The following is a 27,870-nucleotide window of genomic DNA, read 5'->3' as shown; positions in this document are numbered from 1 at the left end:
TTCAACTCCAACAGATCGTCAGCTATTTCTCACGTTTATAACTAAGGCAAATTTACTCTGCTACACGCACGCCAAAAGTTTGTGCACACACCAGAATTCTTTTGTGACGTTTAAAACATGTAGCAGTTGAAACCTTTATCAGGACATCAAACTTCATACTACCAGACTTTGTCTATGACTGCGTTGAGGAACAAGCAGGTAGTACGTCTAAAAGTTCCCAGGTTCTGATTAAGACAGGCAAAACTAGCGGTGATAAGAGATGAAACAAGGTTACGACTGTCAGTACAGCTTAGATATCCCTGATGAAGAAGGTAGGATTCGGGGCTAATGATTCCGATGGGAAATTGATTCCAACCGGAGCACACTGAAAATCAATAGAGTGTATGTAGAAAATCTATGCACCGGGCTGGGCAGTTGCAGGGATACACGAATAAAAGTTATCCAGCCAAACATAGAGTGGGTAACTCCATTCACTATCATCAATCTGGTGTAACAAAAAGCCCACAGGGCCCTTTCATATTCACATCATCACAATCACTCAAAAGTTGGTTATTTGACCTGTCCCAACTAAAACGGAGAAAAAAGAGAGATCACTCATTGGCTCCTATAATGCACAACCTATACGCACCGGGCATATATTCTACAAATGGAAAGCCTAAAGCAAGCAGCTACATGAGATCATACACAACAGGTAGTGCTGGGACAATCGCTTGTCAAAAAGTGACAGGTAGAGCACACTAGGATCTCAGTTTATCTGACTGGCTATCGAACACTGACACTATTCTGTAGTTCTGACAGTCCACACTGTCCCCGTAGATACTTAAGCTGCTACAGTGTTACCTAAACAACTTGCTGCCACTGGAACAAAAACTATGTCTAGGCCAAGAATTCTCTTGCAACTAATGAAAATTAACAATAACCACAAGAGGCAAACATCTGTAATACATCATGTTGGGCTAATCCTTCCAACAGGGATAACTTATGTCATGGACAACCAAAAGTAAAACCAATAATGCAATAACCCAAATGTGTAATACATCTTGTTAGGTCAATCGTTGCAACAGAGGCAACTTACGTCATCGGCAACCAAAAGTGAACAACACACACAGAACAGGAAACAGGCAAGCATGCATGGGCTACACCAAACAATTATTCAACCATAACATCATACCTTATTATTGATATTACATGATACAGATAAAGTACAAGGAAAGCTCTATCCACTTTTGCCTATAGTTAGAAGAGCCTCAAGAACCTAGTACTGGAAAATAAAGATGATATCGCCATACCATGGTCACCAAGTGCAGTTGATTAAGATGCCAAAGTACAGCCACTGTGACGATAAACAAGATGGAACTCTTGAGGTTAATTAAAGGTAAGCTCAGATCTTACCATTGAGCTTCTTCTGGAGAACATCCATGACAGACCCAAAGTCAGGCTTCACACTGATCGGTGGATTGGCATACTGGCACAACATGTCCTTGATGTTCTTATCATGGTAGTCGATCTTTGATTGTGTGAACTTTAGCCCGTGTGCTGTACTAACAACCACCGTGCGGTCGTTAGTGCCAATTATACCCTGGTCACGGAGCTTGAACAGAGCAGCAAGTGCAACCCCAGTATGTGGGCAAGCAAACATCCCAGTGAGGTCAGCAAGCGCCGTGGCATCCATGAGTTCCTCCTCTGTAGCTTCCTCGACAATGCCATCAGTTGCCTTCAGCGCAACAACCGCACGGTCAATAGATACTGGATCACCGATCTGTATGGCAGATGCAAATGTAGTTCCAGCAACAAGTGACTGGAAATCAGTCCACCCAGACTTGTAGTACCGGTACAGTGGATTTGCGTTGGCGGCCTGTGCACATACAAGACGTGGAACGCGATCAACTAGCCCAAGAACACGGCACATCTCAAATCCCTTGTAGAAAGCATAAATGTTCCCCAGATTGCCTCCTGGGATGATGACCCAGTCCGGCACCTGCCAATTGAACTGTTGCAATATCTCGATGGCTGCAGTCTTCTGCCCCTCCAGCCGAAGCGAGTTGAGTGAGTTTGCGAGGTATATGGGCAGCTCAGCTGTCACCTCCCTGATAAGCCGCATGCATCCGTCGAAATCCGTGTCAAGCGAGAGCACCGTGGCGCCGTTGGCGATGGGCTGGATGAGCTGCTGCAGCGAGATGCGGTCGGCGGGGAGGAACACGATGGCGGGGATGCCCGCAGCGGCACAGTAGGCCGAGAGCGCGGCGGAGGTGTCGCCAGTGGACGCGCACCCGACGCCGTTGATGGGGCGCGAGAGCGGAGCCCGGCGGAGGCGGTTGACCTGGCTGACGAGCGCCGTCATGCCGAGGTCCTTGAATGAGCCAGTGTGCGAGATGCCGCACTGCTTGACCCAGAGATCGTTCATCCCGCCGAGGTGCTCGCGGCCGAGGCGCTCGGCCCAGAAAAGGTTGCTGTTGCCCTCGAAGAGAGAGACGATGTGGTCGGAGTCGATCTCCGGGAGCACGAACTCCTTCTTGGACCAGACGCCGGAGCCGTAGGGCCAGGTGGTGCGGCCGACGCGGGAGTCGAAGAGGTCGCGCCAGTAGGAGCCCGGGAAGCGCGCGAGCGCGTCCATGTCGTGGCGGACGTCGAGGAGGCCGCCGGAGGTGGAGCGGTAGACGACCTCGTCGAGCGAGTAGCGCTCGTTGGGGTCGCCATCGGAGGCCGGGGGGAAGGGCTCGTACCACGCCGAGAAGGTCGTGGCGGGCCCGCGGAGGCGCGCGGCCTCCTCCCTGATGTTCTCCTCCGCGGGGCGCCGGTGCTTGGTGGCGGTCGACGCCGAGGCGCCCTCGGTGGCGCAGCGCGTGCGGCGTGGCGCGGCGCGGGGCGGGAGGCGGAGATGGGACCTGTCGAAGCGCTGCGGGGTGGAGGAGTGGTGGTGCGTGAAGAGGAGGGAGAGTGAGGAGGTGGTGGCGGCGGGCGTCGCCATGGTGCGGCGGCGGGGCGGAGGAGGAGATGGGGGGCGGGGGAGGGAGGGGGATTAGGGAGGAGACTCGTGACGTGGTGAGAGGTTTTAGGCTTTAGAGGCGCCGTTGATCGATCTGGACGTTAATTGGGCCGGCTGTCGGGCGCTGGCATGTGGGGCCGCAGGGGCGACGTCGTGCTTCTCGTTTTGCTTCAGCTGCGGCTCGTGCGTGGCAGTAGAATGGAGCCATCCCGAGGGCCAGCGAGCGGCAGACGTGCCGCCCTCTGTGATCTTGTTTTTTTTTCTCTTCATCGGTTTGGAGTACATATCTGATGGAAACCATATATTCAGTGGAAGCATGGAAACTTGATCCCGTGCCGTTGGATAAGGAGTGTACGTTGTGAGATAAAAAGATGGAGGAATCGCAAAAGAACCCCCATAATCTTCCTATACCTCGGTACAACATCCCTGATGGAAGATGAGCCATCCCGTGCCTTTCCCCTTGAAGCTACCCCGATTCAATTTTCCCCCATCAACAACTAGGGTTAGGAGATGACACCGGCGGCCAGCGGCCGCAGCTAATTCCCTCTCTCCTCTTCGGCGGCTGGCCCACCGCGCCAACCCAGCACAACGCCCTTGTTCCGCGCAGGGCCGGCGACTGACGCGACTAATTCTTCCTCGGCCTTCTTTCCTCTCCGGCACCTGGCCCAGCGAGCCAATCGTCCTCTGGGCATTCCCCATCGGATTGGTACTGGATCTAGGTCTGAAGGTATGGACCTTTCTATTACATTGTTCATCTTCTGTGTTATGTTTTGCCACATTCTTCTTATTGTAGCTCAACTAGTGTTTTTATCTGTCGGTTGGGCTAGGTTTGCAAAGCAAAAGAGATGACAAGGTCGTGGGTTCTGGTTGTCTCCTCCAAGATTAGCACTTCTAGTTGGGATAGGTATGCAAAGCAAAGCAAATAGAGTAGGGCAGGGAATGAGGTAGTAGTATCTTGGCTGGAACTGCTGATTGCCCCTAACTCTACTGTCCAGATTTTGGTCTTCAAGAAGTTGGTAAAGACTAATGCATTGCGTAAGTAAGTTTTATATTAATGCGGCAACATGGAGACCCCATCATGCTAATTTGACAATATTGTTTACCATATTGGTGGTTCTAGGCATATTTGTTACTGTATAGTTGTTAAATGAAGGAAACTATCAGGCTTAGTTTGGCAGCACAATTTTTACAAAACTGTGGTAATCCAAAACCGCAGTATTCCAATGCCTAGGCAAGAAATACTAAATGTTCTTGAAATTGTAGTTTTCCTCAGTTTTACCAAAAATATCGAGGTGTTTGGATGTTGTTTTACCATGGTTTTGACCAGCACAACTAGCATGAAATTGCTTAATTAATCTAACCTGGAGGTACATGATTGATCAAGGTTCACCAATCAACTAGATCAAAAGTAATTGTGACGACAGCTGGAAGAAAATGGATCCGAGAGCACAACTTAAGCAACCCAAAATGGCTAATAAGCAAGAGATATAATACAACTAATTTACCATATAACAGAATGAGGAGAAATCAAAGGTAGAGATCACATCTATTCTTATCTGGTCATGGATAGGGACATAAACAATTTCGTCTCATTTGGTTTAGAAAAAATTGTCCCGGACCTCTTTTCTAGACACACAAAAAAACCCCACGGTTTTGAGAATACTACAGGTTCTAAAACTTCAGCCTTACTTCTTGTAGACTTGTGTGTAGTATGATGGGCATAAGAAAGGAGTTGAAACTGGTTGAGCATAGAAAAATCGTAGAAATGATTTTAGCTGTCAGTTTTAATTTATATTGCAATTGATCGGTGAAGTGAACTGAGATTAGGTACTGCTAACACTTGAATGTTCTTTCTAGCAGTTTATTTTATTCTATGTTATTCTGGAAGGCACATATTGGCTGGCTCCTATGAGAGTGTGCTTTCGACTTACAAACTGTATTTCTTCTCTTTGTGGAGTAATTATGGAATGCCACAGTGAAGTGAGCAAGGCACCACCTTTGGCTATTTGCTACTCCCAGTCTAATGCAGAATAAGCCATCCACACTAGACCAAGCCCGGAAATTGTATTTGCCACACAACAAAAATTGTATAGCGCACCTTTCTGTGTAAGTACTTGTCTAACTAATATGTGCATGCTTATAATTTCTTGTATTCCAGCATGTTAAACCGTTGTGCTTTTCATCCACATTTCATGGCTCATCTTGTACTCCGGAGTGTGATGATGACATCAGGCCGACCATAGGGATGACTTTTACAGATTTGAACGCAGCCAAGGATTTCTATGAAGCTTATGCACATCATGAGGTAGAATAAAGGGACTAAAGGGATATAAGGATAAGGGTGGAAAGCGAAGACAGAAAGACAAGAACAAGAACAAGGAAGTGCAGCAAACATGATGGCGGTACATTCCTCTGGACTTAGTTTGAGAATATTTCTAAAATTTTGCTTCCTAATAAATACACATGCACTGATGTATCTATGTTCATAGATTAGGATTAAAAATTGATTTAAAAAATTAGGTATAAATTCTTGCAATTTTTCCTACTGCTTGACCAATTAATTTTTTTGTTTCAGATTGCTTGGTGGCCCTACCTACCTCTGCAAGTTTTTAGGACTAATAGTATTACATTATTACGTTCTTGGCTAGTGTAATGGAGCTATTAGCTATTGGCGCCGAACTTCTTCAAGTTGTTAGCTAGTGTATTGGAGGTATTATCTGTTGGGGCCGGGCATCTGCAAGTTGTTAGCTAGTGTACTGGAGCTATGTGTTCAATGACTGATGTATAAAGGTGTAGATTTGCCATCACTGTTAATGATGCATCTATTTTGTAACCGTGTATTGGAGTGTGGGCATTATTTAAGTGACTGAATCAGATGCATGAGTTTTGCTTTACTTAAATATATTCTAGGAAATTGTTTCAATTGCTGGAAATGTGCTATGTGAGGTGCATGAGTTCTTCAACTGGGCAATGGTTTTGGTTGTGGTTTCGTCATTTATCTGGGCAATGATTTTAGCTAATGTATTTTACTGTTTGTTCTACTTAAATTTACAAGGGAACTGGGTAGTACCCATCGTTCAATTTTTGTCTTCGTTCAGTTTCACGCAATCAACACAAATAGGTGGGGACATGTGCCGAAGCCCCACACGTGACGGGGTAGCTAGCTGTAATACTTGTATGCGTCAGGGGTCATGTGCAGAACAACATTGCTGGGGCGGGCGTTTTTCTGCAAAACTGCATGTAGCAGTTATGGATGGATCTAGTCCATACATACAAGATCCAACAGCCTGTGGTAAAGTTTCCAACCTTTCACTGAAGATGTGGTTTTCACCTGATATTGTCTCATCGGTTTGGGTTGCGTGCCACATGGTATCTTGTTCTTTTCTCCCGGAATAAACATGAGAGTGTGTCGGGAGCTCTTTCGATCGGAACGTCCGCTCGATTCCATTCATGCTGTCTAGCACACCGACCCGTAAAAGTTGACATGAACTTGGTTAGAGCATCTCCAACAATATGTGTAAATTTGGACGTCTATATATCCATATAGACAATGTTAAAAAAAATTCTCTTATATATACATGAACTTGGTCAAGGCTCAAGTCATAAATTTGACATGGATGTTTGCATTTTTTAAGATTTATTTCAGCTTTTCAGACGATGTTTGTTCAATGCGAGAGGATAAAAAAACACTATGAGACAATGGTTCAATCTGTTGTATAAGTGATCCCCACCTATGCGATGTACGTCTTTAAAATTCGTGATGTCTCATTTTTTGGGTGGAGCGAGGGCAATCAGAAGCAGATGCATTGGATGGCTTGGTGAAAAATGTGTGTACCCAAAAATCAAGAGGGGTGGGATTCCAGGATATTCATTGTTTCAACCTGGCAATGCTACCATGTAGAGAGTTAAGTATTTCCCTGACAGTGATTTGTTGAATACAAAGTTAAAGAAGGGTTCCTCTTTTATTTGGCAAAGTATTATGATAGGGACTAATTGTCTAAATCATGGTTATATATGGTGTGTTGGAAATGATCACAATATTGATATTTAGGAAGATGCTTGGATCCCAAAATGTGCAAATAGAAAATTAATCACATCAAGAGGAAGTAATTTGATCTCAAGGGTATGTGATTTAGTTGACCATGATACTAATAACTGGGATGAAAATCTAGTTATAGAAACATTGTGGCCAGTTGACGCACAGCAGGTCCTTGCAATTCCGCTTTCCCAACATGATATGTTAGATTTTGTTGCTTGGAGCTATTTGAAAAATGGAGTGTTTTCTGTTCGATCAACCTATCTTGTGCAATGGGAACACCAATACATGAGCCAACTTAGAAGAATTGATGATATGGGACATTTAACTATTAATCCTATTTGAAGTGAGATTTGGAAGTTGTCTTGTCTAGCGAAGGTAAAAAAATCATATGACGCACGTTGCACGGCACCCCTTCGTGTACAGTTACTTTGGCGAATAGGCAGATAAAAGCCCCCCCCCCCAATTGTCATTCTTGTCCCTTGGGACCAGGGGATACAAAGCATATGTTATTCCAATGTCAGAAAGGAAAGGAGGTGTGGTGAGTGTTGGGACTGGATCGGGTCATTAAAAGAGCTTGCGAAGTTGATTATGCTAGTGAGGCGGTCCTTCAATTTTTACTCTCTATACCTAAACATGAGTTGACTATCTTGGATATTCATAATGTTCATGAAATGATTGCGAATACAGCCTAGTACTTATGATGAGAGAGGCGAAAATTAGTCTATAAAGATAAAACCCAAGATGTCAACCAGATTTCTATGGGGATTCATGCTATTACGTTAAACTATGTTATGGCCATATCACCGAAGGCTGCTATGAAAAGAGGTAGATGGATAAAACCTCCAACGGGCTTCATAAAACTTAATGTGGATGCCTCTTTTGATCATCTACTTAGGGGCGCGGCCGCCGCTGTTTTGAGGGACAATAAAGAAAAATTCATTGCAGGGGGGAATTGGAGAATTGATTGGGGCGTGGATGTCCTGGCGGCCGAAGCTTTGGCGCTCAAATATGGTCTATCAATTGCTCAAAGTGCGGGTTGTGACAGTCTTGTTATAAACTTAGATAACCTGGAGGTCATTGAAACCATGAACAACGGAGGACGGACGGCGAGTATAGCAGCTGCAGTGTTTGACGATTGTTACTTTTTGGCTTGTGATTTTTCCATTACTATATTCGTTTACAGTAAAATGGAAGCCAATAAGGTTTCCCATGAACTTGATAAGTTAGCTAAGTTTTCCTTCAACTTTTGACTAGTTTGAGGAGCCTTTGAGTGTAATTGTATCCCTCTTCATAAATGATGTAATTGTTATTGATAATGAATAAAGATCTGTGTTTTTATAAAAGACTATGTGACAAAGGTGGCCAAACAGGCTGTGCTTGGTGGGCCGGCCCAGGAGCTAAGCAGCACGGCATGCGACGGGCCAGGCCCGGCATGTGCTAATCGGGCCATGCCAGGAACGTAGCACGCCTTGTGTCGTGCTTGGGCCACCAGCCTCAGCATGCGGGCTAGCCCGACAGGGCACGATTACTCACGTGCCAGCACATGGCATGGCATGCCTAGCCCACCTCAATCGATGGGGAGCGTTGTTGGTCGTTGCGGTAGGAGGGGCGCTGGGTGGCGGAGCTGTTGGGGTGGGGTTAGGGGGGTTTAGGGAGGGTTTTGGAGGGGTTAGTGAAGGAAATATGCCCTAGAGGCAATAATAAAGTTGTTATTTATATTTCCTTATATCATGATAAATGTTTATTATTCATGCTAGAATTGTATTAACCGGAAACTTGATACATGTGTGAATACATAGACAAACAGAGTGTCACTAGTATGCCTCTAGTTGACTAGCTCGTTGATCAAAGATGGTTATGTTTCCTAACCGTAGACATGTGTTGTCATTTAATGAACGGGATCACATCATTGGGAGAATGATGTGATGGACAAGACCCATCCGTTAGCTTAGCATAATGATTGTTAAGTTCTATTGCTATTGCTTTCTTCATGACTTATACATATTCCTTTGACTATGAGATTATGCAACTCCAGAATACTGGAGGAACACCTTGTGTGCTATCAAATGTCACAACGTAACTGGGTGATTATAAAGATGCTCTACAGGTGTCTCTGAAGGTGTTTGTTGGGTTGGCATAGATCGAGATTAGGGTTTGTCACTCCGAGTATCGAGAGGTATCTCTCGGCCCTCTCGGTAATGCACATCATGATAAGCCTTGCAAACAATGTGACTAATGAGTTAGTTACGGGAAGATGCATTACGGAACGAGTAAAGAGACTTGTCGGTAACGAGATTGAACTGGGTATAATGATACCGATGATCGAATCTTGTCAAGGATTTTGTTTTGAAATACTGCGTTCCCCAACAGTTATTCCCTTTGTCATCGGTATGTTACTTGCCCGAGATTCGACCGTCGGTATCATCATACCTAGTTCAATCTCGTTACTGGCAAGTCTATTTACTTGTTCCATAATGCAACATGCTGCAACTAACTCATTATTCACATTGCTTGCAAGACTTGTAGTGATGTGCATTACCGAGTGGGCTCAGAGATACCTATCCAACAATCGGAGTGACAAATCCTAATCTTGATCTATGCCAATTCAACAAACACCATCAGAGACACCTGTAGAGCATCTTTATAATCACCCAGTTACGTTGTGATGTTTGATAGCACACTAAGTGTTCCTGCAGTATTCGGGAGTTGCATAATCTCATTGTCATAGGAACATGTATAAGTTATGGAGAAAGCAATAGCAATAAACTAAACGATCATAGTGCTAATCTAACGGATGGGTCAAGTCAACCACATCATTCTCTAATGATGTGATCCCATTTATCAAATGACAACTCATGTCTATGGCTAGGAAACTTAACCATCTTTGATTAACGAGCTAGTCAAGTAGAGGCATACTAGTGACACTCTGTTTGTCTATGTCTTCACACATGTACTAAGTTTCCGATTAATACAATTCTAGCATGAATAATAAACATTTATCATGATATAAGGAAATATAAATAACAACTTTATTATTGCCTCTAGGGCATATTTCCTTTAGCCTCCCACTTGCACTAGAGTCAATAATCTAGTTCACATCGTCATGTGATTTCACACCAATAGTTCACATCTTCATGTGACTAATACCCAAAGGGTTTACTAGAGTCAATAATCTAGTTCACATCGCTATGTGATTAACACCCAAAGAGTGATCATGTTTTGCTTGTGAGAGAAGTTTAGTCTATGGGTCTGCAACATTCAGATCCGTATGTATTTTGCAAATTTCTATGTCTACAATCCTCTGCACGGAGCTACTCTAGCTAATTGCTCCCACTTTCAATATGTATCTAGATCGAGACTTAGAGTCATCTAGATCAGTGTCAAAAGCTTGCATCGACGTTACTCTTTACAACGAACTCTTTTATCACCTCCATAACCGAGAAATATTTCCTTAGTACTCTAAGGATAATTTTGACCGTGATACGTCTCCGTCGTATCTACTTTTCTGAACACTTTTGCCCTTGTTTTGGACTCTAACTTGCATGATTTGAATAGAACTAACCCGGACTGACGCTGTTTTTAGCAGAATTGCCATGGTGTTATTTTTGTGCAGAAATAAAAGTTTCCGGAATGACCTGAAAATCAACGGAGAATTATTTTGGAATATATAAAAAAATACTGGAAGAAGAATCCACATCAGGGGGCCTCCCACTACTAGGGAAAACCCTATACACAGAATCTTAACAACAACGCGACTCAAAAAGGAGCGCTGCTGCTAATTAGCAGTAGCGCGGGTGTGGAAAACCCGCTACTGACAAGTGCTTAGCAGTAGCGCGATCGGCGTAACCCGCGCTGCTACAAATATCGACCGACAGTGCCCACCCAACTCCATTTAGCAGCAGCGCAGTGCCGCGAGCCGCGCTACTGCTATAGCTGTAGCAGTAGCGCGGTTTTTCTGAGGTCCCTGCTGCTAATTTTCAAATCAGGCACACTTTTGGTCCCGGTTAGCAGCAGCGCGTTTTATGTCCCGCGCTACTGCTAATCCGCACCCACCACCTTTTCCCCACCCGTCCTCCCCTTCCCCCTCCTCTCCCTTTCCCCTACCTCTCCCACTCTCACTCTTCTTCTTCCTCAGTACTTCTCCCCCATTACTCTCCCTCTTCTACCTACCTTTCTCTCTCTCTTCATTACTCCTACCTAACTACACCACCTCCATTAATGCATCTCCTTTCTCTTTTTCCTCCCCCCTCCACTAGTTGAAGTTGTCTCCTCCCAAATTAGGTAGCTAGGTAGATGTAGCATTTAGTTAAGTGACCTATTTGCCCCCTAACTAGATCTATCTTTGTCAATAAGAGCTTTGCGCACTTTTGATCTCCCTACATCATCATCTCCACCGTGTGCTCGATCTCGACGGATTGCTCATATACGCCTTAGCACATGGCCCCTCGCCCAACCTCGTAACCTATCAGTCATATGATATCAACGGATACACATTCTACACGGAGGCCAAAGATATGAGCAGTGATGATCAGAACTCAGGGGTGACGATGGAATGCATGACCGGCAGCGACAACAGCGCAACTGAACGATTTTATGGAAGGGTCGAGGAGATCTGGGAGCTTGACTACTCTGGACTGCACAACACGACGATGTTCCGTGTCAGATGGGCTAAGAATGTCGAAAGAGAAAACCGGATTTTCACTACCATGACTATACCCGACGCCAAGAGCGCTACCGTGAACGCTATCGCCAAAAACGAGCCATGGGTACACGCTAAGCACGTGACACGATGCTTCTTCATAACCGACCCATGCAATCCCAGTCGTGTTGTCGTGAGGAGAGGCAAAATGAACATCATTGGAATGGATGGAGTCGCCAACGAGGAAGACTATGATCAGTACAGCAACCCAATGAGGGAAGATGACGATGATGATAAAGTACACGTCAAAAGAAGAATCAATACTACATTACCTAAGAAAAATCGTACTCCATGGAAAAGGCAAAGTCATAATGAGGGGCTCAATTATTCTTCGACGAACAAGAAGGGAAAGAAGCTGACTCAAAAACGAAAACGTCAGCACTGAGGAACCATATGTTATCGGTTAAATGATGTAATATATATATATATGTTCCTATTTTGTATACACACTTAGCCATTATTATGCATGGGTCCAATGATGTAATATACATGTTCCTATTTTGTATACATATTTAACCGTCAAATGATGCAATATATATTGCCTTCCCTTCGTTCACTGCTCTCGGGAAATAAAAGTGGGAGAAAATAAAGGAAAAGAAAAAGGAAAACTGGCAGTAGCGATTTCCTTATAAAACAACTACAGTCAAGCTAGCAGTAGCGATTTCCTTATAAAACCACTACAGCTAGTGAAGGTAGTAGCAGCGTGTTTTGTCTAAAACCGCTATAGCTAGTGAAGGTAGTAGCAGCGCGTTTTATCTAAACCGCTACAGCTAGTGAAGGTAGTAGCAGCGCGTTTTATCTAAACCGCTATAGCTAGTGAAGGTAGTAGCAGCGCGTTTTGTCTAAACGCACTACTGCTACGTCCACTTAACCCAAAATTCTCACTCCCCCTGCTTCATCCCACCTCTTTTCCCCCAAATCCCCACTCTCTCTTCCCCCGTCGCACCGCCGCGCCCCGACGCTCGCCCCCGACCCGGCCCCGACGCTCGCACCTGACCCGGCCCCGGCACTCGCCCTGACCCGGCCCTCGCCCCCGACCCGGCGCTCGCCCCCGACCCGTCGGCCCTCGCCTCCCTCCTCTGCTTCCTCCCCTCCCAACCTCGGCCGTCGTCAGGCCTGCCTCCTTGCCCCTGCACCCTCTGTAAACCCCCTCTCTCTGCTAGCTAGGGTTCTTCGGTTAATTTACTTAGGTTTTAGTTAGGGCAGTAGGTTAATTAGGTTATCTATTTAGTTATGAATTTTTCTAGGTTTTAAAATAGGACAGAAATTTAGGGTTAAGCAATTGTAGTTAAAAAAGGCAGCATTTAAGCAATTGTCCAAATCAACATCCCTTGTTAAAGCAAATTTAGGTAGGCTAAATTTATATGCAAATTTGAACTGGACATGTGATATGTGGATATGTCATGTTTTGGACATGTCATGTTTGGAATTTGAACATGTCATTTGGACATGTGATGTTTTGGTTCAATTTTGGTAAATGATTCGAGTGGCCTATGTTACGCTAGAATGTTGATTCATTTCCATTCCGGTGAATTTCAGGCGCTCAATATGTCCATTTTTTAGCAAAGGTCATGCCGAAATTTGCCGTGAATAAAGGCATGATTTGTGCTACATAGTTGGCATATCGAGTGCTGGCACACAGATTTCTTTTTTATGTCATTTCTCATTTATTCATACTTTTAGAAATAAACGAGGACACTTAATCATAGGAAACATGTCGAACAACGAAGAAATTGGGCCTTCTGACCAAGATGCAGACGAGATGGATTATGAGGGTGAACAAGAGTACCTCGACTATTTGACTGCTAAGCAAGGTTTGCAGGTCGGCCTCGATGATGGTACTGACGCCGACATCGACACCGATGGCGCCGGCACCGATGGCGGCGCCGAGACCGGCGGGGAAGGTACCGACGGGGAAGATACCGGCAGGGAAGGTACTGTATGTTGCATCTAGTTGCTAACCCTTTCTTTTTCGGTGTTGCTCTAGTATATTTTGTTGCATATATATGATTGTACATCCTCTTCATGAACATGCATCTCTAACAGGTACCTAGTTTCTTGATGGCGAGATGGAAGTGCTATGTCGTGTACAAAGGGAAGGTTTCGGGGGTGTACAACGAGTGGCATGAGTGTCAGGCGCAAGTGAATGGGTTCTCGGGCGCCAACCATAAAGGCTTCAAAAGCAGACAAGAAGGATAAGCTAGTTACTTGAGGTTCACGCTAGCGCGAGAGAGGACTCGTAACCGCCACCTCATGTACTACATAGTTCCTCTCTCACTCATAGTGATAGCTCTTCTCGCGTATACCTTTGTTTAGATGGATGACGTTGTAGTTGCAAGTATTCGAGACTTGCATGTATCGCTATTTTCGAGATGATGACAAGATACCACTTTGTGTTGGATGATGATTATGATGAGACTATTTGTATGTATATGCTATGATTACATTTGTGGTCTCGCAGGCATTTGTATGTGTATCATGATGACATTTGTATGTGCTAAAGATTCTTCTATAAAGCATGTTCAAATACAAAACAAATATGCCGAAAAAACCCAAAAAACTACTAAAATTAGCAGTAGCGAGTGGAGAAAAGTTAGCAGCAGCGCGGTAGTAGCAGTAGCGCGCACAGGAGAAGCGCGCTATAGCTATTAGCAGTATCGAGCTTCCATTAAGCGCGCTGCTGCTACACTTGTGTAGCAGTAGCGCTGGTGAGCACGCGCTACTGCTACGTGTTAGCTGTAGCGCCTTATTAGTAGCGCCAGTCCCCGCGCTACTGATACACCTAAAACCCGCGCTGCTGCTAGCCTTTTCCCTAGTACTGTCCACCTGTCCACGAGGGTGGGGGTGCGCCCCCCTGCCTCGTGAGGTCCCTGACGCTCCACCGACCTCAACCTTGACTTCATATATTCACGTTCAGGGAGAAAAAAAATCAGAGAGAAGGATTCATCGCGTTTTACGATACGGAGCCGCCGCCAAACCCTACACTCTCTCGGGACGGTTGATCTGGAGTCCGTTCGGGGCTCCTGAGAGGGGAATCCGTCGCCATTATCATCATCAACCTTCCTCCATCACCAATTTCATGATGCTCACCGCCGTGCGTGAGTAATTCCATCATAGGCTTGCTGGACGGTGATGGGTTGGATGAGATTTATCATGTAATCCAGTTAGTTTTGTTAGGGTTTGATCCCTAGTATCCACTATGTTCTGAGATTGATGTTGCTATGACTTTGCTATGCTTAATGCTTGTCACTAGGGCCCGAGTGCCATGATTTCAGATCTGAACCTATTATGTTTTCATGAATATATGTGAGTTCTTGATCCTATCTTGCAAGTCTATAGTCACCTATTATGTGTTATGATCCGTTAACCCCGAAGTGATAATAATCGGGACCACTACCAGTGATGACCATAGTTTGAGGAGTTCATGTATTCACTATGTGTTAATACTTTGGTCTGGTACTCTATTAAAAGGAGGCCTTAATATCCCTTAGTTTCCAATAGGACCCCGCTGCCACGGGAGGGTATGACAAAAGATGTCATGCAAGTTCTTTTCCATAAGCACGTATGACTATATTCGGAATACATGCCTACATTATATTGATGAATTGGAGCTAGTTTTGTGTCACCCTAGGTTATGACTGTTACATGATCGATCGCATCCGGCATAATTCTCCATCACCGATCCAATGCCTATGAGGTTTTCATATATTGTTCTTCGCTTATTTACTTTTCCGCTGCTACTGTTACAATCACTATAAAACCAAAACTGCTACCGTTACTTTTACCACCGTTACCACTACTATCATATTACTTTGCTACTAAATACCTTGCTGCAGATATTAAGTTATCCAGGTGTGGTTGAATTGACAACTCAGCCGCTAATACTTGAGAATATTCTTTGACTCCCCTTGTGTCAAATCAATAAATTTGGGTTGAATACTCTACCCTCGAAAACTGTTGCGATCCCCTATACTTGTGGGTTATCAAGACTATTTTCTGGCGCTGTTGCCGGGGAGCATAGCTCTATTCTTTGAGTCACTTGGGATTTATATCTATCATTATGAAGAACTTGAAAGATCCAATAACTAAGATCTATCCCTCAACTACGAGGGGAGGTAAGGAACTGTCATCTAGCTATGCACTTGATTCACCTTCTGTTTTGAGTAAACTTGCGACACCTAAACCTGCTTCTGCTGTTAATTTTGATATGTCGCATGTTATTGATGATGCCACTTCTGCTATGCATGATACTTATGATGAAACTACTTCTATGCTTGATACTACTGTGCCACTTGGTGAATTTCTTGATGAACAACTTGCTAGGGCTAGAGAGAATGAAATTATTGAAACTGATAATATTGATGAAAGTGATGATGAAGATTCTCCCCCTAGATATGAATTACCTATTGTTCCTAAGGGTTATGTTATGGATGAAGAAACTGCTAGAGACTTTCTTGCCTGCAATGATAGAAGTGATCTTAAGAAATTATTAGCTAAGCTTAAAGAAAATTCTTTGAATGCTAGAATGAAATATGATCCTGCTTATGCTACTGCACCTATCTTTGTTACTGATAAGGATTATGATTTCTCTGTCGATCCTGAGATAATTACTTTGGTTGAATCTGATCCTTTTTATGGCTATGAATCTAAAACTGTTGTGGCACATCTTACTAAATTAAATGATATAGCCACCCTATTCACTAATGATGAGAAAACTCGCTATTATTATATCCTTAAGTTATTTCTGTTCTCATTAAAGGGCGATGCTAAGATATGGTTTAATTCTCTTGATCCTGGTTGTGTGCGTAGTCCCCAGGATATGATTTACTACTTCTCTGCTAAATATTTCTCAGCTCATAAGAAACAAGCCGCTTTAAGGGAAATATATAATTTTGTGCAAATTGAAGAAGAGAGTCTCCCACAAGCTTGGGGGAGTCTCCTCCAATTATCTAATGCTTTGCCTGATCATCCTCTCAAGAAAAATGAAATACTTGATATCTTTTATAATGGACTAACCGATGCTTCCAGAGATTACCTGGATAGTTGTGCTAGTTGTGTTTTCAGGGGAAGAACTGTTCATCAAGCTGAAATTCTATTGAATAATATGCTGACTAATGAAAACAATTGGACACTTCCTGAACCAACTCCTAAGCCAACTCCGAAGAAAAGGGGTATTCTATTTCTCAGTCCTGAAGATATGCAAGAGGCAAAGAAATCTATGAAAGAAAAAGGTATTAAAGCTGAAGATATTAAGAATTTACCTCCTATTGAAGAAATGCATGGTCTTAATTGTCCGCCTGTTGAAGAAATACATGATCTTGATAATCCGACACATGTAGTAAAGGTAAATTCTCTCTATAGATTTGATGAAGGTGATATTCCTCGTTATAAGTCTGCTAGCCAATGCTTAGATGAGTTTGATAATTTTATTGTTAAACAAGAAAACTTCAATGCTTATGTTGGTAGAAAATTGAAACATAATGCTTATATGATAGAACACTTGAGTGACCATATGGCTAATGTTACGGGTGAACTTAAACTTATTAGTAAACATGCTTCTATGGTTACCACTCAAGTAGAACAAGTACTTAAAGCTCAGAATGATTTGCTCAATGAATTAAAAATTAATAAAAATAATAATGTTGTTAGAGTTGTGAGTAGAGGTGGTAAAATGACTCAGGAACCTTTGTATCCCGAGGGCCATCCTAAGAGAATTGAGCAATATTCTCAGAGAACTAATATAGATGCACCTAGTCCTTCTAAAAGGAAGAAACAGAAAAATGATAGGACTTTGCATGCTTCTAGTGAACCTGTTGGTGACACACCTGAGAATCCCAATGATATTTCTATTTCTGATGCTGAAACACAATCTGGTAATGAACATGAACCTAGTGATAATGTTAATGATGATGTTCATGTTGATGCTCAACCTAGTAATAATAATGATGTAGAGATTGAACATGTTGTTGATCTTGATAACCCACAATCAAAGAATCAACGTTATGATAAGAGAGACTTTGTTGCTAGGAAGCACGGTAAAGAAAGAGAACCATGGGTTCAGAAAACCATGCCTTTTCCTCCTAAACCATCCAAGAAAAAGGATGATGAGGATTTTGAGCGCTTTGCTGAAATGATTAGACCTATCTTTTTGCGTATGCGTTTGACTGATATGCTTAAAATGAATCCTTATGCTAAGTATATGAAAGTTATTGTTACAAATAAGAGAAAGATACCGGAGGCTGAAATTTCTACCATGCTTGCTAATTATACTTTTAAGGGTGGAATACCAAAGAAACTTGGAGATCCAGGAGTGCCAACTATACCATGCTCCATTAAAATGAACTATGTTAAAACTGCTTTATGTGATCTTGGAGCTGGTGTTAGTGTTATGCCTCTCTCTTTATATCGTAGACTTGATTTGAATAAGTTGACACCTACTGAAATATCTTTGCAAATGGCTGATAAATCAACTGCTATACCTGTCGGTATTTGTGAGGATGTGCCTGTTGTGGTTGCAAACGTTACTATCTTAATGGACTTTGTTATTCTTGACATTCCCGAGGACGATAGTATGTCTATTATTCTTGGAAGGCCCTTTTTGAATACTGCAGGGGCTGTTATTGATTGCACCAAAGGCAATGTCACTTTTCATGTTAATGGTAATGAGCATATGGTACACTTTCTGAGGAAACAACCTCAAGTTCATAGTATAAACTCTATTGGAAAAATTCCATCGATTATTTTTGGAGGTTTTGAATTTCCTCTATCTACTGTCAAGAAGAAATATGATATTCTTATTATTGGGGACATGCATATCCCTGTTGAGGTAACCTAGTGTTATTCGAAAATTCTCCGGTTCCATGTTATTCGGAATGAGTTTGTTAACAAGACTTGATCAACCTTGTTAGTGGATTCCTTTTGATGAACATGAGATGGATGAAGTTAGAAAACACAACTCTCTGTACCCTCTTTTTACTTTCTGTTATTTATATTAAATAAAGCAAAAATAGTATATTCTGTCCGTTTTATGAATTATCCATGCAATAAAAAAATACTCCGAATATAAAATTTCTTCAAATGCCCTGAAATTTAAATATGATTTTTTCTGGAATATTTGAGAATATCTGGCACTGAGAACACAACAGGGGAGCAAGCACCTAGCCACGAGGGTCCAGGGCGTGCCCCCTGCCTCGTGGGCCCACGGTGGCCCCCTCCACTTATTCCAGCTACCACACCCTCCTTCTTCCTCCCAAAAAAATCACCATCCAGCTCAAACCCGAGTTCTAGCTCATCTTGCTGCCATTTTCGATCTCCTAACTCAAAGCTCCATTCACAAAACTGCTTTGGGGGATTGTTCTTTGGTATGTGACTCCTCCAATGGTCCAATTAGTTTTTGTTCTAGTGCTTTATTCATTGCAAATTTTTGCTGCTTAGGTGACCCTGTTCTTGAGCTTGCATGTCAAATTTATATGGTCAAAAGTAGTTTTAATGCATGATATATCCTCTAGGCACTTGTAGGAGTAGTTGCTATCAATTTTGTTGAGTTTGGTTCACTTTTATTTTGAAGTTACTAAAAGATTTCAGAAATTTTTCAGAGGAAGAAATATGTTTAGGAAAATGTACCAAGGTGGTTCTTCAAGGAAGCAAGAACCCAGACTCGCAATGCGTGAGCCGGATGATGAACCACCGAGGGATGCTCAAGTGCGGCCTTGTGAATGGTTGTTAGAGGACTTCATGGTTCGAGCAGGAATCAAGGAGGAATTTGAATCATATGTGTGTAATGCTGATCTGGAAAGCTTCGAGGCAGATAAGTGCCGTCAATACCTTTATTTAACTGATTCATTTGTGAGAAGGTTTAAATTTTCATCATCACGCAATTCTCAGACTGTCATGTTTGATCTTTATGATAAATCTTATACCATGGACTTAGAAGATTTTAACATTGCTTGTAAACTCCCACAGTGGGGAAATGTTAGTGGACCTCGCAAATCTGAATTTAGAGATTTTCTTGCTAGTATTACAGTGGGGGAATCTAGAGATGTAACACAAGCTACCATAGGGAGCATTCATTTTCCCGCTATACATTATTTTGCTCTCTTCATAGGAAGGTGCATAAATGGTAAAGATGAAGCATGTCACATGTGTGTACCTGATCTTAGCGTTCTCAGGAGCGCTGTATTAGGAGATAGACAATATAACTTGGGGGCCATTGTTGCACATAGGTTGCATAATAATCATATTCATGGAGATTTCTTTGGTGGAATTTATGCAACTCCTATAGCTAACTTTCTTGAGATACCCATACGTGGAGATGATATTGAGTTACCTCCTTCTTATTTAGATTATGATGCTATGGTTCATCATTAGTTTGTTGAGAGGAACGATCAGTTCCTCCAGTACCGACTAATCTTTGACAGACGACGCACCTATCATGTTGCTCTCCTTGCTCCTGCCTTCTTTGACTTTCAGGCAAAAGGGAGATATATTATAACCAGGGAGGAGGCGACCGAGTACGAGAGGAGGGCGGAGACAGCTCGCCTCCAAGCTGCATCTCATCAGGCAATTGCCGCTGCATCTCAGTACGACCCCAACTACAACTTTGGATATCCGCCAGGCCAGACGTGGCCATAGACCAACTTAGGCCAAAAGCCTAAGCTTGGGGGAGTACGTATTTCTCACCGACATTACATTCTTGTTCACACACTCATGCTAGTTGTCAGTGCTCATACTTTTTCATTGTATCATCCATGCTAGTTCATTTCCTTTTTATGCTTTCTTCTTGTGTGTTTGATAAACCTTAAGAAAAACCAAAAAAAATTAGTTGTAGCTTTTAGCTAGTTTACTTTTCATACTATAGTAGTAATAATTAAAAAGAAAAACCCAAAAAGATTTCTCGTTCTTCTTTTGCCTGTTGGGTGCTTTCCCTTGTAAATAGTTTTATTTCTTTTATTGTTCTTTGGGGGTTGAGAGGAGAAGACCATGATGAAAATGTTGAGTGGCTCTCTTTTGCATTATTGTTGACCTAACAAAGAGCCCATATTACCTTGTCTTCTCTCTTAAATTGAATGCTTGCAGATTCCAGCTTAGTCCAATGCACATACACTACACTATTCGGTCGTGCAAGTGAAAGGCAATAATGATGATTATATGATGAAATTATTAAGATGAGAAAAGCTGGTATGAACTCGACCTCTCTTGTTTTGTAAATATGATTAGTTCATCGTTCCTGATTCAGCCTATTATGAATAAACATGTTTGCAATGACAATTAGATATTATAGTTGCTTATGTCATGCTTAATTAGCTAGGAGCTTATAATGGTTTACCTTGCGTGCCAACATGCTATTAAAATGGTTGTGATGTGGTATGATAGGGTGGTATCCTCTTTTCAACGATTCGAGTGGCTTGACTTGGCACATTTTCACGCATGTAGTTGAAACAATATCAACATAGCCTCTACGATATTTATGTTCGTGGTGCATTATATCCTACTCATGCTTGCATTCGGTGTTGATTAATTTTAATTCATGTTCATGACTGTCGCTCTCTAGCTAGTCGTTTCCCAGTCTTTTTCTAGCCTTCACTTGTACTAAGCGGGAATACTGCTTGTGCATCCAATTCCATAAACCCCAAAGTAGTTCCATATGAGTCCACCATACCTACCTATATACGTTATCTACCTGCCGTTCCAAGTAAATTTGTATGTGCCAAACTCTAAACCTTCAAATAAACATTCTGTTTTGTATGCTCGAATAGCTCATGTATCAACTAGGGCTGTCTGTATCTTCCATGCTAGGCGGTCTATTCTCAAGAGGAGTGGACTCCGCTCCTCACTCACGAGAACATGGCTGGTCACTGGGATGCCCAGTGCCATGCTTTAAGCATATCAAAATCAAAATAATTGCAAACAAAACTCCCCCAGGATTGTTGTTAGTTGGAGGCACTCGTTGTTTCGAGCAAGCCATGGATTGATGCTTGTTGGTGGAGGGGGAGTATAAACTTTACCATTCTGTTTGGGAACCGCCTATAATGTGTGTAGCATGGAAGATATCGAGATCTCTCGGTCGTTATGTTGACAATGAAAGTATTCCGCTCAAAATATTATTCATATCTATTTCAAAACCGAGCTCTGGCACCTCTACAAATCCCTGCTTCCCTCTACGAAGGGCCTATCCATTTACTTTTATGTTGAGTCATCATCCTCTTATTAAAAGGCACCAATTGGAGAGCACCACTGTTATTTGCATTCATTACTATTAGTTTACATTGAGTATGACTTGACTGGATCTCTTTTACCATGAATTACAATGTCTAGTCAGTCCTTGATCTTTAAAGGTGCTCTGCATTTATGTTTTGCGGTCTCAGAAAGGGCTAGCGAGATACCATCCTGTTATATCATATCATGATTGTTTTGAGAAAGTGTTGTCATCCGAGATTTATTATTATTGCTCGCTAGTTGATTATGCCATTGATATGAGTAAACATGAGACCTAAGTGTTATTGTGAATATGGTTAGTTCATAATCTTTGTTGAAAACTTGAATGCTGGCTTTACATATTTGCAACAACAAGAGCAAACAGAGTTTGTAAAAGTTTTTCTTTATCACTTTCAGTTTATCAACTGAATTGCTTGAGGACAAGCAAAGGTTTAAACTTGGGGGAGTTGATACGTCTCTGTCGTATCTACTTTTCCAAACACTTTTGCCCTTGTTTTGGACTCTAACTTGCATGATTTGAATGGAACTAACCCGGGCTGATGATGTTTTCAGCAGAATTGCCATTGTGTTATTTTTGTGTAGAAATAAAAGTTCTCGGAATGACCTGAAAATCAACGGAGAATTATTTTGAAATATATAAAAAATACTGGAAGAAGAATCCACGTCAGGGGGCCTCCACCTGACCACGAGGGTGGGAGGCGCGCCTGCCCCTGGGTGCGCCCTCGTGGGGCCCCTGATGCTCCACCGACCTCAACCTTGACTCCATATATTCACGTTCGGGGAGAAAAAAATCAGAGAGAAGGATTCATCGCGTTTTACGATACGGAGCCGCCGCTAAGCCCTAGACTCTTTCGGGAGGGATGATCTGGAGTCCGTTCGGGGCTCCGCAGAGGGGAATCCATCGCCATCGTCATCATCAACCTTCCTCCATCACCAATTTCATGATGCTCACCGCCGTGCGTGAGTAATTCCATCGTAGGCTTGCTGGACGGTGATGGGTTGGATGAGATTTATCATGTAATCCAGTTAGTTTTGTTAGGGTTTGATCCCTAGTATCCACTATGTTCTGAGATTGATGTTGCTATGACTTTGCTATGCTTAATGCTTGTCACTAGGGCCTGAGTGCCATGATTTCAGATCTGAACCTATTATGTTTTCATGAATATATGTGAGTTCTTGATCCTATCTTGCAAGTCTATAGTCACCTATTATGTGTTATGATCCGTTAACCCCGAAGTGACAATAATTGGGACCACTACTGGTGATGACCGTAGTTTGAGGAGTTCATGTATTCACTATGTGTTAATGCTTTGGTCCGGTACTCTATTAAAAGGAGGCCTTAATATCCCTTAGTTTCCAATAGGACCCCGCTGCCATGGGAGGGTAGGACAAAAGATGTCATGCAAGTTCTTTTCCATAAGCACATATGACTATATTCGGAATACATGCCTACATTACATTGATGAACTGGAGCTAGTTATGTGTCACCCTAGGTTATGACTGTTACATGATCGATCGCATCCGGCATAATTCTCCATCACCAATCCAATGCCTATGAGGTTTTCATATATTGTTCTTCGCTTATTTACTTTTCCGTTGCTACTGTTATAATCACTATAAAACCAAAACTGCTACCGTTACTTTTACCACCGTTACCACTACTATCATATTACTTTGCTACTAAATACCTTGCTGCAGATATTAAGTTATCCAGGTGTGGTTGAATTGACAACTCATCTGCTAATACTTGAGAATATTCTTTGGCTCCTCTTGTGTCGAATCAGTAAATTTGGGTTGAATACTCTACCCTCGAAAACTGTTGCGATCCCCTATACTTGTGGGTTATCAGACCGCTGTCGAGTGATCTACTCCTAGATCACTATTGTACTCCCTTGCCAAAATCATGCTAAGGTATACAATAGGTCTGGTACACAGCATAACATACTTTATAGAACCTATGACTGAGGCATAGGGAATGAATTTTCATTTTCTTTCTATTTTCTGCCGTGGTCGGGTTTTTGAGTCTTTACTCAACTTCACACCTTGCAACACAGGCAAGAACTCCTTCTTTGACTGATCCATTTTGAACTCCTTCAAAATCTTGTCAAGGTATGTACTCATTGAAAAAAACTTATCAAGCGTCTTGATCTATATCTGGAGATCTTGATGCTCAATATGTAAGCAGCTCTACCGAGGTCGTTCTTTGAAAAACTCCTTGCAAACACTCCTTTATGCTTTCCAGAAACTTCTATATCATTTCCGATCAACAATATGTCATTCACATATACTTATCAGAAGGTTGTAGTGCTCTCACTCACTTTCTTGTAAATACATGCTTCACCGCAAGTCTGTATAAAACTATATGCTTTGATCAACTTATCAATGCGTATATCCCAACTCCGAGATGCTTGCACCAGTCCATAGATGGATCGCTAGAGCTTGCACACTTTGTTAGCATCTTTAGGATTGACAAAACCTTCTGGTTGCATCATATACAACTCTTCTTTAATAAATCCATTAAGGAATGTAGTTTTGATATCCATTTGCCAGATTTCATAAAATGCAGCAACTCCTAACATGATTCGGACAAACTTTTAAGCATCGATACAAGTAAGAAAATCTCATCGTAGTCAACACATTGAACTTGTCAAAAACCTTTTGCGACAATTCGAACTTTGTAGATAGTAACAGTACTATCAGCGCCCGTCTTCCTCTTGAAGATCCATTTATTCTGAATGGCTCATCGATCATCAGGCAATTCAATCAAAGTCCATACTTTGTTCTCATAAATGGACCCCATCTCAGATTTCATGGCCTTAAGCCATTTCACAGAATCTGGGCTCATCATCGCTTCCTCATAGTTTGTAAGTTCATCATGGTCTAGTAACATGACTTCCAGTACATGATTACCGTACCACTCTGGTGCGGATCGTGCTCTGGTTGACCTACGAAGTTCTGCAGTAACTTGATCCGAAGTTTCATGATCATCATCATTAAACTCCTCTCTAGGTTGTGTAGGCATCACAGGAACAAATTTCTCTGATGAACTACTTTCCAATTCGAGAGAAGGTACAGTTACCTCATCAAGTTCTACTTTCCTCCCACTCACTTCTTTCGAGAGAAACTCATTCTCTAGAAAGGTTCCATTCTTAGCAACGAAAATCTTGCCTTCGGATCTGTGATAGAAGGTGTACCCAATAGTTTCCTTTGGGTATCCTATAAAGATGCATTTCTCCGATTTGGGTTCGAGCTTATCAGGTTGAAGCTTTTTCACATAAGAATCATAGCCCCAAACTTTAAGAAACGACAACTTAGGTTTCTTGCTAAACCACAGTTCATATGGTGTCATCTCAACGGATTTAGGTGGTGCCCTATTTAACGTGAATGCAACTGTCTCTAATGCATAACCCCAATACGATAGTGGTATATTGGTAAGAGACATCATAAATCGCACCATATCTAATAAAGTACGACTACGATGTTTGGACACACCATCATGCTATGGTGTTCCAGGTGGCATGAGTTTGTGAAACTATTCCACATTGTTTTAATTGAAGGTCAAACTCGTAACTCAAATATTTGCCTCCCCGATTAGATCGCAGAAACTTTATTTCATTGTTACGATGATTCAGACTTGTGTTTCATTAAGTAGATATACACATATCTGCTCAAATCATCTGTGAAGGTCAGAAAAAAAAAACGATACCCACCGCGAGCCTCAACACTCATCGGATTGCATACACCAGTATGTATTATTTCCAATAAGTCAGTTGCTCGCTCCATTGTTTCGGAGAACGGAGTCTTAGTCATCTTGCCCATGAGGCACGGTTTGCAAGCATCAAGTGATTCGTAATCAAGTGATTCCAAAAGCCCATCAGGATGGAGTTTCTTCATGCGCTTTACACCAATATGACCTAAACGGTAGTTCCACAAATATGTTGCACTATCATTATCACCTTTGCATCTTTTGGCATCAATATTATGAATATGTGTATCACTACGATCGAGATTCAGTAAACCATTCACCTTGGGTGTATGACCTCAGAAGGTATTATTCATGTAAACAAGATAACAATTATTCTTTGACTTAAATGAATAACCGTATTGCAATAAACATGATCCAATCATATTATGCTCAACACAAACACCAAATAACATTTATTTTAGGTTCAACACTAATCCCGAAGGTAAAGGGAGTGTGCGATGGTGATCTTATCAACCTTGGAATCACTTCCAACACACATCGTCACCTTGCCCTCAACTAGTCCTTGTTCATTTTGTAACTCCTGTTTTGAGTTTACTAATCATAGCAACTGGACCAGTATCAAATACCCAGGGGCTACAATGAAAACTAGTAAAGTACACATCAATAACATGTATATCATATATACTTTTGTTCACTTTGCCATCCTTCTTATCCTCCAAGTATTTGGGGCAGTTCTGCTTCCAGTGACCATTTCCTTTGCAGTAGAAGCACTCAGTTTTAGGCTTGGGTCTAGCTTTGGGATTCTTCATGGGAGTGGCAACTTGCTTGTCATTCTTCTTGAAGTTCCCTTTCTTTCCCTTGCCCTTTTACTTGAAACTAGTGGTCTTGTCAACCATCAACATTTGATGCTTTTCTTGATTTCTACCTTTGTCGGTTTCTGCATCACGAAGAGCTCGGGAATCGTTCTCGTCATCCCTTGCATATTATAGTTCATCACGAAGTAGGGCTGGACCAAAAGCTCCTAGCTCGTGAGCTTAATGAGCGCTCGATAGTTCAGCTCGTTAAGCTCATAGCTCGCTTCTTAATGACCAGAGCCAATCATTGATTATAGCTCGTTAAGCTTAACGAGCTTAACGAGTGAGCTAACGAGTTTCACGAGTAGCTCGTTAAGCTCGTTAGCAACAACACAACACATATTTTTATCTTATGTGACAAACTTTTTGTAACATCTCAGCCCATCTATTTAATCTAATCGACATATGAGGCAACAAACTACTTCATTTCCTTTTGTAGTCATCATATTTTATCTTGGAAACCATACCTACACATTCATCATGTATATCATAACATATTATAATCTGTTAACGAGCGCTCGCGGGCGCTCACGAGCTTAACGAGCTTCAAATGAGCCGAGCCGAGCAGGGTTTTCTGCTCGTTAATCTTAACGAGCTTAACGAGCCGAGCCTTAACGAGCACGAGCTTAACGAGTACGAGCTTAATGAGCCGAGCTGCTCATTAGTCCACCCCTATCACGAAGTTCCAGTAACTTAGTGATAGTGACTAGAGAACTCTGTCAATCACTATTTTATCTGGAAGATTAACTCCCACTTGATTCAAGCGATTGTAGTACTCAGACAATCTGAGCACATGCTCACTGGTTGAGCTATTCTCCTCCATATTGTAGGCAAAGTACTTGTCAGAGGTCTCATACCTCTCGAATCAGGCATGAGTCTGATATACCAATTTTAGCTCTTGGAACATCTTATATGCTTCGTGGCGTTCAAAACATTTTTGAAGTCCTAGTTCTAAGCCGTAAAGCATGGTGCACTAAACTATCAAGTAGTTATCATTCCAAGCTTGCCAAACATTCATAACGTCTGTATCTGCTCCTGCAATAGGTCCGTCACCTAGCAGTGCATCAAGTACATAATACTTCTGTGCAGCAAAGAGGATAATCCTTAGATCACGGACCTAGTCCGCATCATTGCTACTATCATCTTTCAACATTTTTTCTCTGGGAACATATAAAGAATAAACGGGGAGCTACATCGCGAGCTATTGATCTACAACATAGTTATGCAAATACTATCAGGACTAAGTTCATGATAAATTAAAGTTCAATTAATCATATTACTTAAGAACTCCCACTTAGATTGACATCCCTCTAATCATCTAAGTGATCACGTGATCCATATCAACTAAACCATGTCCGATCATCACGTGAT

The 27,870-nt window shown here is 42.3% G+C and overlaps 1 protein-coding gene and 1 long non-coding RNA gene across 2 annotated transcripts; one reads left to right on the top strand and one right to left on the bottom strand.

Annotated features, from left to right (window-relative positions):
* Window positions 1-1,149: 1,149 nt before the first annotated feature.
* Window positions 1,150-3,028, bottom strand: LOC125544481 (threonine synthase, chloroplastic-like). The gene has a single exon (XM_048708192.2). It carries the CDS (start codon window positions 2,966-2,968, stop codon window positions 1,382-1,384), a length of 1,587 nt encoding a protein of 528 aa, XP_048564149.1. The 5' UTR covers window positions 2,969-3,028; the 3' UTR covers window positions 1,150-1,381.
* A 443-nt stretch (window positions 3,029-3,471) lies between these two features.
* Window positions 3,472-5,857, top strand: LOC147980179 (uncharacterized). The gene is made up of 4 exons (XR_015599769.1): window positions 3,472-3,713; window positions 3,814-5,092; window positions 5,202-5,388; window positions 5,562-5,857. It is a non-coding gene; the product is annotated as an uncharacterized LOC147980179 (long non-coding RNA).
* The last annotated feature ends 22,013 nt before the right edge of the window (window positions 5,858-27,870 follow it).

This window comes from Triticum urartu, chromosome 3A, assembly GCF_056163025.1.
Source record: "Triticum urartu cultivar PI428250 chromosome 3A, HENAU_Tu73, whole genome shotgun sequence".
NCBI lineage: Eukaryota > Viridiplantae > Streptophyta > Magnoliopsida > Poales > Poaceae > Triticum > Triticum urartu.
This window is presented reverse-complemented; position numbering and strand designations above follow the sequence as displayed.